At 41.4% G+C, this 15,245-nt stretch overlaps 1 protein-coding gene across 5 annotated transcripts in view; it reads left to right on the plus strand.

Annotated features, from left to right (window-relative positions):
- GRIA3 (glutamate ionotropic receptor AMPA type subunit 3) overlaps nucleotides 1–15,245 on the plus strand; it is a 273,414-nt gene that overhangs the window by 170,171 nt on the left and 87,998 nt on the right. For all 5 annotated transcript variants that reach the window (XM_029930244.1, XM_029930243.1, XM_029930239.1 and 2 more), the window contains 2 exons: nucleotides 7,636–7,797; nucleotides 12,129–12,296. In XM_029930244.1, the coding sequence (XP_029786104.1) occupies nucleotides 7,636–7,797; nucleotides 12,129–12,296 (330 nt within the window). The remainder of the gene's footprint in view (nucleotides 1–7,635; nucleotides 7,798–12,128; nucleotides 12,297–15,245) is intronic.

The raw sequence follows: 15,245 nt of genomic DNA on the forward strand, positions 1-15,245 counted from the left end.
CTTCTCTCTCTCAGTCTCTGTCTCTCCCTCCTTCCCTCCCCCTCTCTCCATGTCTTTCTCTCTCTCTCTCTCTCACACACACCCTTCTCTCCTGCTCTCTCATCTTCCTTCTTGCTCTTGCTCCATCTTTTCTCTTTCCCTCCCATGAGCCCCATTCATATTATCAGTATGCCAGGAAATAATGGTGGGGGTCAAGGGCACTAGCTCATATCTAATTTTTTCAAATTTGTACTCAAACAAAAGCACCATTCATAAAACAGAACCCAAAAGAGGCAACCAGATGTAACGCAAGCTTGAAGAAGTGAACTCGCAGCCCACCGGCCCCTGAAAGTTACCTGAAACACACAGGGCCCGCTTTGTTTACAGAGAAAACAAGTGTGAGCGAGATGGGGTCGTGTGTCTTGCTTGCCAGTAACAACTATTCCTTTCCGGGTTTTCTCGTTTTGTTCTCTACCCATTCCCTTCCTTTGCTCTCCCATTTTTATGTTCTACAAAAAAAAAAAAAAAATCCAGATACTCAAAGCCACATGTTGTAAACAGTGACACCTCAGCGGGGGCCATGTAAAGACAGAGCTCACTGGCTGGAGCCTGGCGTGACAGGCGAAGGAGGGACTGAAGGGAAAAATCCCCACTGGTCCCAAATGCCAGAAACCCAGTCACCTCCCCTGGGTACACAACCTCTCTGGTGGCTGAGGATTCACTTTCTTCTCCAAATGGAGATAGGACACAGCAGAGCACCAAGGGAATGAGGAGTTGGGGACCCAGCTGAGGTCCAACTTCCTACTGGGCATTTAGAAATCCACGGGCTCCTGTCAACTTAAAGTTGCCAGCTTTGAGACTCTAATTCTCCCTGTCCAAAAATGCCCACATTGTAGTCAACCATCCCTTTCTCCTTCTCTCTCTCTCTCTCTCTCTCTCTCTCTCTCTCTCTCTCTCTCTTTCCTGCCTGAAATTAACACGGAAAGATCACTTTCTACCCAATGTTCTAGCAAGACAAATGGAAAGAATTCTGTTTTCTTTCCCAGGCTCTCTCAGATCATGTGCTCTAAAACAGTGCTTCGCAAACTATCTGTGAAGAAGGGCCAGTTTTCCCCCCAAGTCTTCACAGATCAACAAAAGCGCGACAAAAGTAAATTGCTAAAAACATTGCTAAAATACAAGCGATACATTTAATAGCCATAATATTACCCTGTCAAACTGCTATAAAGGTTTACAAAGGTTTGCCTTCTATTCCTTTCCTGCTTTCATCTCTGACTGCCAGCAAACAGCAGACCAGCACCAATCCACATAGACTTTGAGTAATACTGCTCTAAAGATCTTTAGAGTAAGTTCTTCTTCCTCAGTATCACTTGAATGCCCAATATCTTGTTCACTCCCCTGCAAGGAAGACAGAGAGCGGTGTCCTTAAGAACCTTGCCATCATAATGCACAAACAAACTTTGTATAGCTTATGATAATTAGCATGGAGATAGAACAGGTGCTAGGAGGGGGAATGAAGAGAAGGCAGAGTATAGAGAATCAAAACTCTGCATAGCATGGTCAGACTAGGTCTTTCAGAAAGGTGACTTCAGGGGCACCTGGGTGGCTCAGGCCGTTAAGTGTCCGACTCTTGACTTCAGCTCAGGTCATGATATCATGGTCTATGGGATTGAGCCCCACATCAGACTCTGTGCTGACAACATGGAGCCTGCTTGGGATTCCATCTCGCCCTCTCTCTCTGCCCCTCCCCTGCTCACGTGTACACACGCTTTCTCTCTCTCTTTCAGAATAAATAAAGATTTTTTAAAAAGGAAAGGTGACTTTGAAACAATGATCCAAATGGTGAGAAAGATCCAATTATATGAAGAGTCAGGGAAGTTTATGTCATACATACGGAACAGAATGTGTCAAGGTCCTGAGGCAGAAAAGAGCTCGATACCTTCTTTGAACTGTCAGAAGGCAATTTTGGCTAGAGCAGAGTGAGTTCCACATTATGTAAGGCTTTAGTAAGCCTAGTTAGAGAGCTTTAGCTTTTTTCAACAGTGACAGAAAGCCATTGAAGAATTTCAAGGGTGGGGGTGGGCATGATCTGATTTTTGCTTTAAATAATTCAATGTCAAATGGATGGATCTTATGGTATTTAAATTATTCCTCCATATAACTATTAATAAAAAAAATTAGTGGCTATTTTTCCCATGAGTAGCACTTATATCAACTTGTAATTATTTGTATATTCATACTAATAATTTTCACCAGACTAAAGTGCCATGAGGTCAAGGCAAATTTGATATGGCCCACTATTTTACCAGTAGATAGCACTTAAAAGGTTTCAAAGTATGTTGATTGGATTAGAGAATAAAACAGCAAGTGAACAATACAAAACAGCCTATAATCAAGTGCTAATTTATATGGTGTAATCTTCAACTCCACACATAACACCCTCCCGGGAGGATGGACCTGCTCCTAGAAAAAGACTTGTGTCTCTCATTATCAACCTGATAACTTGAGTCACCGCGATTACTCTGCATTTCCCTATTGAGGCATCACCCGCATGAACAATTCAAATAACATTAGAGACCGAGCCAGACTTCATCCAAATCGTGAGGTAGATACTTGCCCTTGGCAGCCTCCCAATCCTCATTCTACTGCTTTTCTCTTCCCTAAAGGCACAGCACCTTTCCCATTTCTCACCCATAATCTGCCATCAACTCAATGACAGTCATCCAACTTATCTTGTCTCTGTGTTCCTTTCTGTACAAAATGTACCCTAAGAATAGCATTATGTGAAGGAAATCTTCACATAATATCTTGAAAATAAGTGTTCTAAAAGGAAGCTTTGAATATATTTATTTGCAACTCTCCATTATCCATACAGCCAGAAGGAAACTGAATTACAGTGTGTATAAATCAAGGAAGACAGGATAATACTAAAGTCATTTGAATCTTTGCAAGACTGACTTGTCCAACTATTCTCAAATCAGGACAATCTGTGTTTGGATGCCAATTGTATAACCAGTATCCGTATAAAAGATGGCCTTGGAGAATCAGACAATGGTGGCTTATAGGTCCCCAAATGGACTGCATAGACACAAAAGTCACAGTTAGTTTTATAAAGTTCCATTCAGATATGGGCAACAGTACACTGGATCAGACAGATATGACGTGGTCAAGAAGTGATACATTGAGGAAATATAGCAGAACTTAATGAATCCGAATGAGTAGTTTCCGTCTCAGAGGACTAACTTCTGAGACTACATCCACATTTCCAACAACCACTGCCATCAATAGTTACACAAAGGCAAACAGTCAACTGCACAGATACCTAAGCCATAGAAAGTAAGAAAGAAGAGTTTCAACTCATCGTATCTGTGAGCACTACAATTGCCTCCGGTCTTTCTCTGCCTTCTCTCATCTCCTTTAATCTCTCCCTCAGCACACTGTTTTGGTCCAACCAAAGGAAAAGGCCATTAGCCAAACAACAGCAACAACAAGTTTAACCAAACAGAATGGATAAGATACAAGCAGCACTAGAAGTTGTTAGGTCCAGTCTAAGCAAAAATCACCAAGGTCCTCACCACCACATCTAGTTATTAAAATCTCTATGAAATAGTGTCTCTGCTGAGGATTTGGGGAGAGTAAGACCTCAATTTTCAAAGCATCGTGGACTGTGCTTGTCCACAACTACAATAGAAATATGTGAAAGAAAACAGAATATGTGTTAAAAACAATTGAACAGAAATGGTAGGGCAGCTAAGAGCCAAGTGTTTTCTGCTCTCTAGCCAACAACTCTCTCCTAACTTCTTTCTTATCCCCATTGATCTTCACTGTTTTATTTTATCTGTTTACCTATTTTATCTGCATAGTGGCCATTTCTTTTACCTCAGTCTTTTTATAGAGGATATAGAGGATTTGGCATTTATTTCCAAACTTGAGGTGGGTATGTTGCCATTTCAAAAAGAAAAACCTAACAATTTTAATTTTTATAATCTTGGGGACAGTCAGTGGCCATTCAAACCATGAAATTTAGCAATATTTGATACAAAAAGAAAATTCCCTTTGTTAAACATATGTATTTTGAAAGAGAGACAGAAAGAGAGAGAGAGCAAGGTAGGGGCAGAGAGAGGAGAGAGAGAGAATCCCAAGCAGACTCCCTGCTGTGAGCACAGAGCCCAACGTGAAGCTCAATCCCACAAACCATGAGATCATGACCTGAGCCAAAATCATGAGTTGGACACTCAACAAACTGAGCCACCCAGGTGCCCCAGAAAATTCTTTTTTAAAAAGAGTTTCAGAAATAAGAAGATAGAGTCAACTCACTCGTGCCTATTAGGCAGAACGACTTTCTGCACCATTCACCTCCTTTCCCTTTTCCTCTTCTTCCTTGATATTTCTTGGTCAGCTCTGCTGTGTTCATGTTTTTTCAGAGGGTTTAGGGAGAATCTAGCCTTGATTGTCTCAACCTCAAGGCTGTGGGTTTGCTGCATCTAAATGCTGGGCGCTGGGGAGACATTCAGGCTGTAGAATCGAAGACATTACAAACAAACAAAAGGTACATAAATGAAACCAAAAGAGACCAGAAGGCAGCCAACTCTTACCCTTAAGCAGCAATATCGCTCATCGCCCTAAATACCTGTTACCTCCTTTCTTTTTCTACTATCCTTCTATACTTCTGTTCTCCCCATTTTGTCTGCGGGGCTGTGTTAGGACTTTCTACCCATACGGATGGAGTCTTCAGGGCAGTCAGGAGGGACTAGTGTCATGTAGGTCTGGCCACCAGAACAATTTGAGGTGACTTTCCCCTGCTTGCTTTGTGTTGCTGAGGAAGCAGATCATCCCACAAGGACAGCAAGGCTGATTCCAGCCTGGGGTGCACCAGAACTCATTTCCTGGCATGCCTGTCATAAAACACGGGTTGACTAAGAAACTTCTAGATCCACAGTGCCATTGTTGGTGTGTGGTAGAAAGATGAGTGCAGAGTATGCCTACGGAGATGTTTTCAAATTATAATGTGTTTACTGGAGAGGAAGACACCCAAGCAAGAATACATAGATCCTGTGTGACAGAATGAATGCTTCTGGGGGGCAAGTGGGCATGATTGGTGAGGTAAATTTGAGCTGGACCACTCCTTTTGGTATCCCTGCCATGAAAAGGAGAGTGAGGGAACATCTTTCTGGAAAGAAGTTGTATGGTGAGTAACCAGATTCAAGGACTGGCTGTAATGCCTTAAGACAGATGTGAAAGTTCTGGGATCTTTTCTTCTTCCCTTTTGTTAATTCTACGTTGCCATTGTAACATGCTATGGGTATTAGGAAAGCAAGAGTGTGATGCTTATCAAAGTGCAAAGGGCACAAGAGATACTGCTTCCTAGTGCATGTTGTAGCCATTGACCCTGAAGAGCGGGATGGTGACAGAAGCATTCTCAACCCCCTCCTTTCAAGGAAAGGAGTTCCACTTGTCCAGTCCAGGCTTTTAAGATGCAGGACAGCGTGAGAGGGCCCACTCTCAGCCCTCCAGCAGGCAGCAGGCAGCTGGTCAATGTTCTTGTGTCAAACTTGTTAACTGACGCATACGGTTTGGCGCAGTGAGTGAATTAAAGCCGTTTGTTGAAGATTTTGTCCCAGGCTCTCCATTTGTATATATGTTATGGGGCGGGATGAGAGTTGGGTGACAGGCTTAAGCCCCAGTTGGGGCCTCTACTGGACTTCATACAAAGTAAGTCTCTCAGCTGATCGTGTGCGAGGGCAGCAAATGGAAAAAAAACAGTCTTGTCTCCCTTCATGAAGGAGGACTTTTGGACGAAACTCCTCCCAGCAAGTTAATGTTAATTTTTTTTAAAGGTGGGGCTTTTTGATTATCAGAAAGAATGATTCTCAATGATGCAAACTACTTGTCTCTTTGTGCAGTCTCCAGGGACTCATGGCCCACTTATGAAGGAAGAGGGAGGGGGGGCTGTGAGAGGCAACTGGAAAAGCTGCTTCGCTAAAATATAAAAGAAGATGAAAGGTGAATTTAAAAAAGTGGGGGGAGGGTGGGGACTAGAGAGGAACACAGGGGGCCTTGTGGATATTGCTTACATTTTTGTGTTCAGTTTGTAAGACTCCATCGGGTTATGTATTTGAAGATATGAGCACTTTTCTATATAATTTTTATGCTTCAATAAAAACTCAGAATGCAAAAAAAGAAAACCTTGGAGAACAGGTGAATGCATTTATCAGAAGTCATCAAGTGCTACATTTAAGATTTATATATTTCATTGGATGTAAATTTTACCTTGAAGAAAGAAAAGTGCTAAATTTAAGATTTGTATATTTCAATGGATGTAAATTTTACCTGAAAGAAAGAAAAAAGAAAGGAAGAGGGAAAAAAAAGGAAGAAAAAGAATTGCAGACAAGTATTGAACTCTAGTTAATGATCTGCCTGCCAAAGCCTTTTGAAGTACACTAATATCTACAACTTACTTTGAAATGCATTCCAAAAAATGAAATGGATTGATGGATCACTGGGTGTTATGTAGAAGTGGTGAATCACTAAATTCTATTCCTGAAACCATGACTGCACTCTATGTTAACTAACTTGGATTTAAATAAAGTCTTTAAAAATAATAATATTCAAAACTTTGAAGAACAAAAAGAAATGGACTGATGGATGGAGAGAAAAATACTAATTGTAAAATCTGAGTCGAGACTATATGGGTATTCACTATACAGTTCTCTCAATTTCTTCATGTATTTGAAAATGTTATATTAAAAGGTTGAACAAGGTAGTCTGAAGAAGGGAGAATTCTCCCCCATTTGTTTATGAATATAAATGTTGGCTTCAGCCCATTGAGGACCTAAATGCAACCACTGCAACTAGCAAGAGACAGGTATCCAGTAGAAATAGCACAGTTCCTGGGAGAAGTGTTCCAGGAGATAGCAATGCCCAGTGGAGCTGGTGGCACCCAGGCGGAGATGGCTTGGTATGAACCTGAAGAGATTCCTTTAGAAGGCTTAGGTGACAGAGACACCAGATGGTACTAGAGCAAGAGAAGAAAACGGTGGGTGATCCGAAGTAGATGTCGAGACTTGTTTATAAACACTGGAGAGACATACCCTGGGTCTGTACAATCATATGCAACCAAGCTGTCAGTTTCGCTCTGGCATTTCTGTGAGTCGCAAATGTTGAAAGTACTCATCATTAGGATCTAAAGCAATCTGCTGTGTTTGACACATTAAGCTAAAGAAAAAGATTTTATACCTCCAGTCAGGGTCAAATGTTTCAACACTTCCCCAGTTACAGGAAGCATTGTATTTGTACTCAGTGAAGAAAGACTAAAAATACAGGTAAATGAAACAAAACATTTGCTTGAAGTTGGCACCTGTGTTTGTCCTTGCAGCAACTATACTAAATAAAGACACAAGGCACTAAAGTGGAAGAATGCGCATTTTCTCCATCATGCCTGTAGTTTCGGAGACATACTGCCCTAAGAATTAGTGCATATCCAGCACTTTTTTGGTACTTGTCGTCATTGTCCTTGTTGTTTTGTAACTGACATGTAATTGACATATATCATTGTGTCTAGGGTTTTCTTGATTGTTAAAGAGTGATCCTGGGGGAAGGATCTTCCATTTCCTCACGACCTCCAACAATAATGATGCTCTTTCGATCTCTTTCTAGGGTTTTACCGATATTTTGCTAGAAAGAGTCATGCATGGAGGAGCCAACATTACAGGATTCCAGATTGTCAACAACGAGAACCCTATGGTTCAGCAGTTTATTCAGCGCTGGGTGAGGCTAGATGAAAGGGAATTCCCTGAAGCCAAGAACGCACCACTGAAGGTAATGTTCCATGGCATGCAGAAACCTTAGGCCAGCTTGTCACAGCATCTCAGTTTGGCATTTATATATTTATGGCCTTCCTGGGATCAAGTGGTCTTCGCTCTGAAGTGTTTCAAGGATGCTAAAATCAAATCGCAGGTGCTGCTGCTGCATTTGAAAACTAAACTTGCAAATAAAGACGCTAAGGAGAAGGAGGTCTTTTAAAACCTGTGGCTTGGGAATGTTAAGTAATTTTTTAATGAATTTCATTTGTAACATGCTCATAACAATTTACAAAATTACAAGAACCTGAGTTGGGCAAAGAGTGGGGGCAGTGGGAATAGGTAAGGAAGATTGATAGTCTGCAACAGAAAATTAGATTTTACATTATTTATGTGATTACTTTCTGTTAATAAGTTTCATGAATCTCGGTACACCCGAGTGAATTGGGCTATAATACAAAGTGCATGTTGCCTGTATGTATATTGGACAGAAATGTTTTCCTGCCTGGAAAAGTATCTTTAAAAATAATTAGATTACCTAAGCTGCTCATTTTCATGAAATCAAAATCAGAATATTAAAGGCAGAAAGTCATGCTTCAAGTGCACATTTTTCACATGTGTTCCCCTATGGCTAGAAATCCTATTATTTAAAAATCAGGAATTAAAACAGATAAATTATGGGAAAGTTATCCATGTAACACAAAGAATCCCTCAAGTGTATGTTTTAAGTAACCATTCCCTTGGTGCATTAGTTCAAGTATGAAACTGACTTTAAAGTCTTCCTTCCTTACGTAGTAAAAGTAGGTATGTACCATAGCTGTGGGGTCCCTGTGATCAAGAACAGAAATCCAAGTATAGTTATGGCCTTTCCCTAAAAAAAGAAAGGGGGTGAATATTTCTTTTCTCATGGTTTCAAGATACCCATCCTCACATTCTCCCTGGCAAGAATAGAATAAGCGAGAACAATAGTGATGTGGATCAGAGAAGAGACACCTTCTATATCACCTGGTCAGTTTCACCCTAAATGAATCATATCAGAACATAATACAAGGGGGTCCTAACTTTATACGATTCACATATTCTAGAAAATTTGTGAGTTAAACCTAATTTATTCATTCATTTAAGCCAGTCACTAGTTACGTGGGATTCTGTTGTAGTGATTATAGTGTACATGTCAGATCTTCCTAGGGCAGTCTTATTTTAAAACATTCTGTCCCATGGTCAGATCAGATGTCCTCATATGTTTCAGCTAATATGGTCTCAATCTCTGTGATGTCAGGATTAGTGTTCACAGTCAGATCTTTTTCTTAGGATAATTATTCTATTTCTTTTTATTGAGACATAATTGACATATAGCATTATATTATTTGGCATAATGATTTGATACATGTATGTATTGCCAAATGGTCACCACAGTAACTTTAGTTACCATCCATCACCACTGTAGTTACCTTTTTTTTCTTGTGATGAGAACTTTTAAAATCTACTTCTCTTAGCAAGTTTCAAAAACACAACACAGTAGGGGCGCCTGGGTGGCCCAGTCAGCTGAGCGTCTCATTCTTGATTTTGGCTCAGGTCATGATCCCAGGGTTATAGGATCACACCCCGTGTCGAGCTCCATGTTAAGTGTAGAGCCTGTTTAAGATTCTCTCTCTCTCTCTCTCTCTCTCTCTCTCTCTCTCTCTCTCTCTCCTTCTGCCCCTCTCCCCTTCTCATGCTCTCTCTCTTTATCTCTCAAATAAGTAAATAAATAAATAAATAAATAAATACAGTATTGTTACCTATAGTCACCATGGTGTATATTACATCCCCAGGACTTATTTCTCTTATAACTTAAAGTTTGTACCTTTTGACCCATTTCCCTCATCCCTTACCACCACCATTCACCTCTGGCAGCCATTTCTGTTCTCTATTTCTGTGATTTCAGGGTTGTTGTTTTTTCTTACATTACACATTTAAGTGAGATCACCCAGTATTTGTGTTTCCCTATTTGACTTAATTTCACTTAGCATAATGCCCTCCAAGGTCCATCCACATTGTTACAAATGGCAGGATTTGCTTCCTTTTCTGTGGTCGGAGAGTATTCCACTGGATGTATGTGCCACATCTTCTTTAGCCCTTCATGCATCGATGGACACTTAGGTTGTCTCCTTGTCTCGGCTACTATAAATGATGCTGCACTCAATGTGGGGGCACACATATCTTTTTGCAATAGTGATGTTACTTCTTTTGGATTAATACCCAGAAGAGGAATTGCTGGATTGCACAGTAGTTTTATTTTTAATTTTTTGAGGAGCCTCCATACTGTTTTCCACAGTGGCTGCACCAGTTGGCATTCCCACCAGCAGTGCAAGAGGGCTCTCTTCTCTCCACATTTTTGCCAACACTCAATATCTCCTGTCTTTTTGATAACAGCCATCATAACAGGTGTGAGGTGCTATCTCATGTGCTTTTGATTTACATACACTTCCTTGATGATTCAAAATTTTTCAATATCCTAAATCCACCCACCACCTTTAGGTGAACTTACACAAATTTAGATTTCTTTCCTAAACTGCCTGGCCCCTGCTTTGCCATCCTTAGATTTGGCAGGTAATAATAGGTAGAGGCAAAAAATTCATTTATGCAATATGTGTCAGGCGCTGTGCTAGTCACAAAACAACGGACAAGGGTAAATGGATGAAAAGGCTACTGCAGGGCAGTTTATGTTTGCTCAGAAGTTATAGAGGCCCTACAAAGGAGAAGAAAAACAATCTTAGCTCTGGATTAGTCATTGTTAACTCATGGTGCGCATAAAGTAAAGTTCGCCAAACTTGCTGAAAAACACTGTTCATAAGTATAGTCCTCTAAATGCTACCTCTTTCAGGCAAAGACACTTTGTTTCTATTCCTTCTATATACTGACAGGCTCTACTAGGGACGAGGCCAGTCATCCCTAAGAAATGGAACATTTAAATAGATGGTCCAACTTTCAGATTACTTTTGCTTAGTATGAGTCATGGAAACGTGCTCTGTATCAATCAGACCAAAAGCCCACTTTTTAAAAAATGATGTACAATATTTTTGATTAGGAAATAAAATTGTCTCAAGATTAAAATCCTGCTACTTAATTTATTCTATATTTTATGAATGTTTCCTTTTGGGGCTTTTTTTTTTACATGCTCACATATTGCTAAGGAGAAGCTGGAAAAGTAGAAAATTAAATAGCTCTTTTGGCATGGCTTGGAATTGCAGACAATTTATGCAGTCAGCTGGGAAAGAAATTACCACCACGTTGGCCTGATGTAGCACAAGGGCGGACAGACACAAAGTTGTTGTTGTTGTCTTTCATGAAAGGACATATGTTGCCCCCTGTTACAGTCACACTCGGAGATTTGCTCCTGAAAGAAAAGTAACATGAAAAAAGTCCAAAAAGTAAATGGATAGTTGTGAAGATGACAAGGTACTCACTCCCAGTTGTATTTGGACATACTTCCAGAGAGAGAAAACTCCCCCTAGGACATTTTACTTCATTAGAAAAATCAATAGAATTCTAGATCTTCCCAGCATTTGTCACCCCTGCAAAACAGGGGCCAGCTTATTTTAATCAGACTTTGTTGATTCATGTAATGAAAAGGCATCTGCCTTGTCAAATCGCAGATACTCAAATCCCTGGTATTACGTGACAGGCCTCAGCCCTGGTAGCCCTCAAGGACTGGAAACAAAGTGTTCTTGCCTGAAAGAGGTAGCATCGTGAAGTATTGCCTGTGAATTGTCGCCATTATCAGATTTAAAACTCAATAACAATTGTAATTTTCTACAATCGAAAACCAACTTTGGTTTTTTGCTCTCCCCACGAAATGAAAACTGATTTATTGCTGGCCAGAGGTCCTAGTTCGCCAGAAACATGGTCCAGGCAGAAATGATTAATGTTTCCCTCCAAATTAATTTCAAGCTGTCTAACTTAGCTATTTCCATTTTCCCCTAAGTAAACACCAGACCTGAATTTTCTATTACAAACAGCAATAAGCAATCTACATATGCCATCCTTTAGCGGCACGCGTATTTTTTTCTCTATAAAGGACCTGGCCTTTTAGTCGTCACTCGCTCAATACAAAACACAGTACTGAGGGCAAGAGAGAGACTCCCTTGAGCCATTCGATCTTAATAATCTTAACGTGTGCCCACGTGAGGTAAGAGGCATCATTTGAGAATGAATCAAAGTCGGGCTTGCCCCGAGAGACCTCTTGATTCAAATAATGAAGAGGGTGACTTCATAGAGCAAAAGGCGGAGATGAAATGAAAACTGTAAGGGGCAAGGCAAGTTTTGAGGGCGTCCTTCGTCACGTTGTTTTCCATATGTCCGTTTCAGTATACATCGGCACTGACGCACGATGCGATCCTGGTCATCGCGGAAGCTTTCCGCTACCTGAGGAGGCAGCGAGTGGATGTGTCCCGGAGAGGCAGCGCTGGAGACTGCTTGGCCAATCCCGCTGTGCCCTGGAGTCAAGGAATTGATATCGAGAGAGCTCTAAAAATGGTAAAGACCACGACGGGTTGTTGGGGTGGGGGTGGGGGGCCTTATAAACACACACAAAAAAGTGAGACCTCAGTCTTGAGAAAAGGCATCCTAAAGGGAATAGGATCGGAGTCTAAGGTCCAAGCGGGCAGAGGATGGGCATGGACACTTACTCATCAAAATCTAGAAATCCCAAACCAGAAGCTTCTTCCTTGAAACTTGAAACATTGTCCATTGAGCGCAAATGAATATTTAGTTCTGTGCTACACTGTGGGCAGTAAATCAAACCCGGTACCCTCGAAATGGATGGACTGAACATGTAAAGAACTTCAAAAATGTTAAACTCTCCGGGCATGTGGTGCTACTTTAGGGGGTCTGGGATAGCCTATAGGAGGCCCCTAACCCGAAGGTGGACATTACAAAGGACAATGGCATCAGACAACTTATTAGCCCGGAGGGACTATAGGGCTGAGCCAGGTGGTAGTCGTTCTGTTCCCAGAAGGAGCCTTGACACATGCTAATCTACATGGTGAAATGCAGAAGCCTGTTTCTAGGCCTACTTAGGAAGCTTTTCCCCGATGCCCCAGAGAAAAAGCCTAAAGAGAAGTACAAAGAACCAAGAGACAGATAGTCAAATAGGTCACTCGTTTTTAGTATTTGCTGGTAGGAGCTCATTTAAGGCTTCAGGAAGTACCCTTTCAACAGATCTCATTCTTTTTTTTTAATTTTTTATAGTTTATTTTTGAGATAGAGACAGAGCACGAGTGGGGGAGGGGCAGAGAGAGAGACACACACACAGAATCTGAAACAGGCTCCAGGCTCTGAGCTCTCAACACAGAACCCAATGCGGGGCTCGAACCCATGAACCTTGAGATCATGACCTGAGCCAAAGTTGGATGCTTAACTGACTAAGCCACCAGGCGCCCCACAGATCTCATTCTTTACACCAGGAGCAGTGTCGGCCATTCACTGCAGCTCTCTGAGCAAGAGCTCTTTCCTGAGTATTTTGTTTGATGCTCCTTCCTGAGTATTTTGTTTGATGCTACATGCGCCTGCATGCATTAAAATGAGGTTTCGAGAGTACAAGCGTCTCTTATTTCTACTTACATGATTATCCCAATGTTTGGGATATCCAAAGAAACAAAGCGATAAGATAATTCTGTGCCCAACCCCGCAACTGAGACTCTGAAAAGGCCTCATAACGTACGTCATTTTGTGTAGTTGGCTCTCCTACTGCTGTCTGAAATTTGCCAAGTTGGAAGCACTCAGTCAAAAGGGGTTAGTAGCCCCTGTGTCTCTCTCCAAGAAAGAGATATGACTCATTCTCCCATCATGCAGATTTTTATGTCATTATGTCAGTTCCCTAACAAATGCCCTAAGTGTAGTTTTATGGAAGTATCACTGCACAATTTTGAAGAGCAGTTAATTAAATTCAACCTTCATAGCAGTTACAAGATTTGTACTGTCAGGTGAAACATAATGATGAGTGAAATACAAAACTCCCTCCGTGTAAATCAAAAGGAGTTTTCGTCAAGCAAACCTCCAGGGGCAAGTACCAGCATCTCCAATGGACTCCCCATTCATAGCACGAACAACAGATAGAAAATGGCTACCGGAATGAAGGAAGAGAAATCCATCTGGCTAGGGAAAACACTAGATTGATCCCACTATTGCACAAATCGTTTCTGCACATCTAACTCACTGATAAAGTTCGAGTTGTAAGCCTGGTAAGTAACCTTCCTCCCAGGCCCTAAGGATCAAACACTCAACCAAAGGGATGCTTTACCAATTTCTCCAGGCCAACCTTTTCCTGCTGCAGCAGAGAAGCTGGGATGTATCAACAGTTTCCAGAAGCACACGTTCCCCTTGTGATCAGTGCTCAGTACAATTCCACAGTTCAGAGGGACTGCGAGGGAGGATGGTCTGAAGTACTAAAGGTTTTACTATCATAAAAGAAATTCCACGTGTAAATATTTCTTGAGCATCAGGCTCAAAGTTGGTATGCAAACACGAAATATGGTGCAGAGAGCTCACACTCAAATTGTTAATATGTAGGGGCGCCTGGATGGCTCAATGCATTAAGAGTCCCACTTCAGCTCAGGCCATCGTCTCGCAGCTCGTGAGTTTGAGCCCTGTGTCCGGCTCTGTGCTGACAGCTCAGAGCCTGGAGCCTGCTTCCGATTCTGTGTCTCCCTCTCTCTTTACCCCTCCCTGACTCACGCTCTGTCTCTCTCTCTGTATGTCTCTGTCTCTCTTTCTCAAAAATAAATAAACATTAAAGAATTGTTAATATGTAAACAAATATATTTAAAGAACTTAAAGCCACTTGAAAATTGGATAATCATTCTCCTCACAGTCTAACAGAGTGCAAAGATCAGCCTGAGCCTAGCCTGCTGGATCTTGTCATGTTCTAAAGCATTAAAGCTTGTCCCTTTGTTCAGCAAACATTTATTAAGCACCTGCTCTATTCCAGTCCCTGTACTAGTTGCTGAGAGGAGAGGAAAAGAAGGTCTCTCATCTTGAGATGTTCCCAATCTACTAAGGGAGATGGAAGTACAGAGATGATTAAAATGTTATGGATAGGTTCTCCAGGAGGTGCTATGGGGGCACAGAGGAGAAGCACCTAATAATAGACTGAGGTGGAGGGCAGGATGGATTAAAGGTTCCCAGGTGGGATGATGGGAAACTGTAACTGACATTCACATCACTGAAAATAGATTTCTCTCTGATTCTACTTCTGTTCTTAATTGTGGAGTCTCAAATCTCCTGGACGTACCTAGACTGGTGTCCGGTTTGTCTATTGTGTTTAAATACACTAGATCTTTAGAAATATACAACCCTTAATGAAACTTGAAGCCTTTGCTATTTTCAGGAATGAAGGATTTCCTTAATAAGTTCCAAGCCAGTGTGTCTGCCCTACCTACCTCCTCTCCTAGAACTCAAAGCTCAAAGCTCAGAATGGAGGGACTA

This window comes from Suricata suricatta, chromosome X, assembly GCF_006229205.1.
Source record: "Suricata suricatta isolate VVHF042 chromosome X, meerkat_22Aug2017_6uvM2_HiC, whole genome shotgun sequence".
NCBI lineage: Eukaryota > Metazoa > Chordata > Mammalia > Carnivora > Herpestidae > Suricata > Suricata suricatta.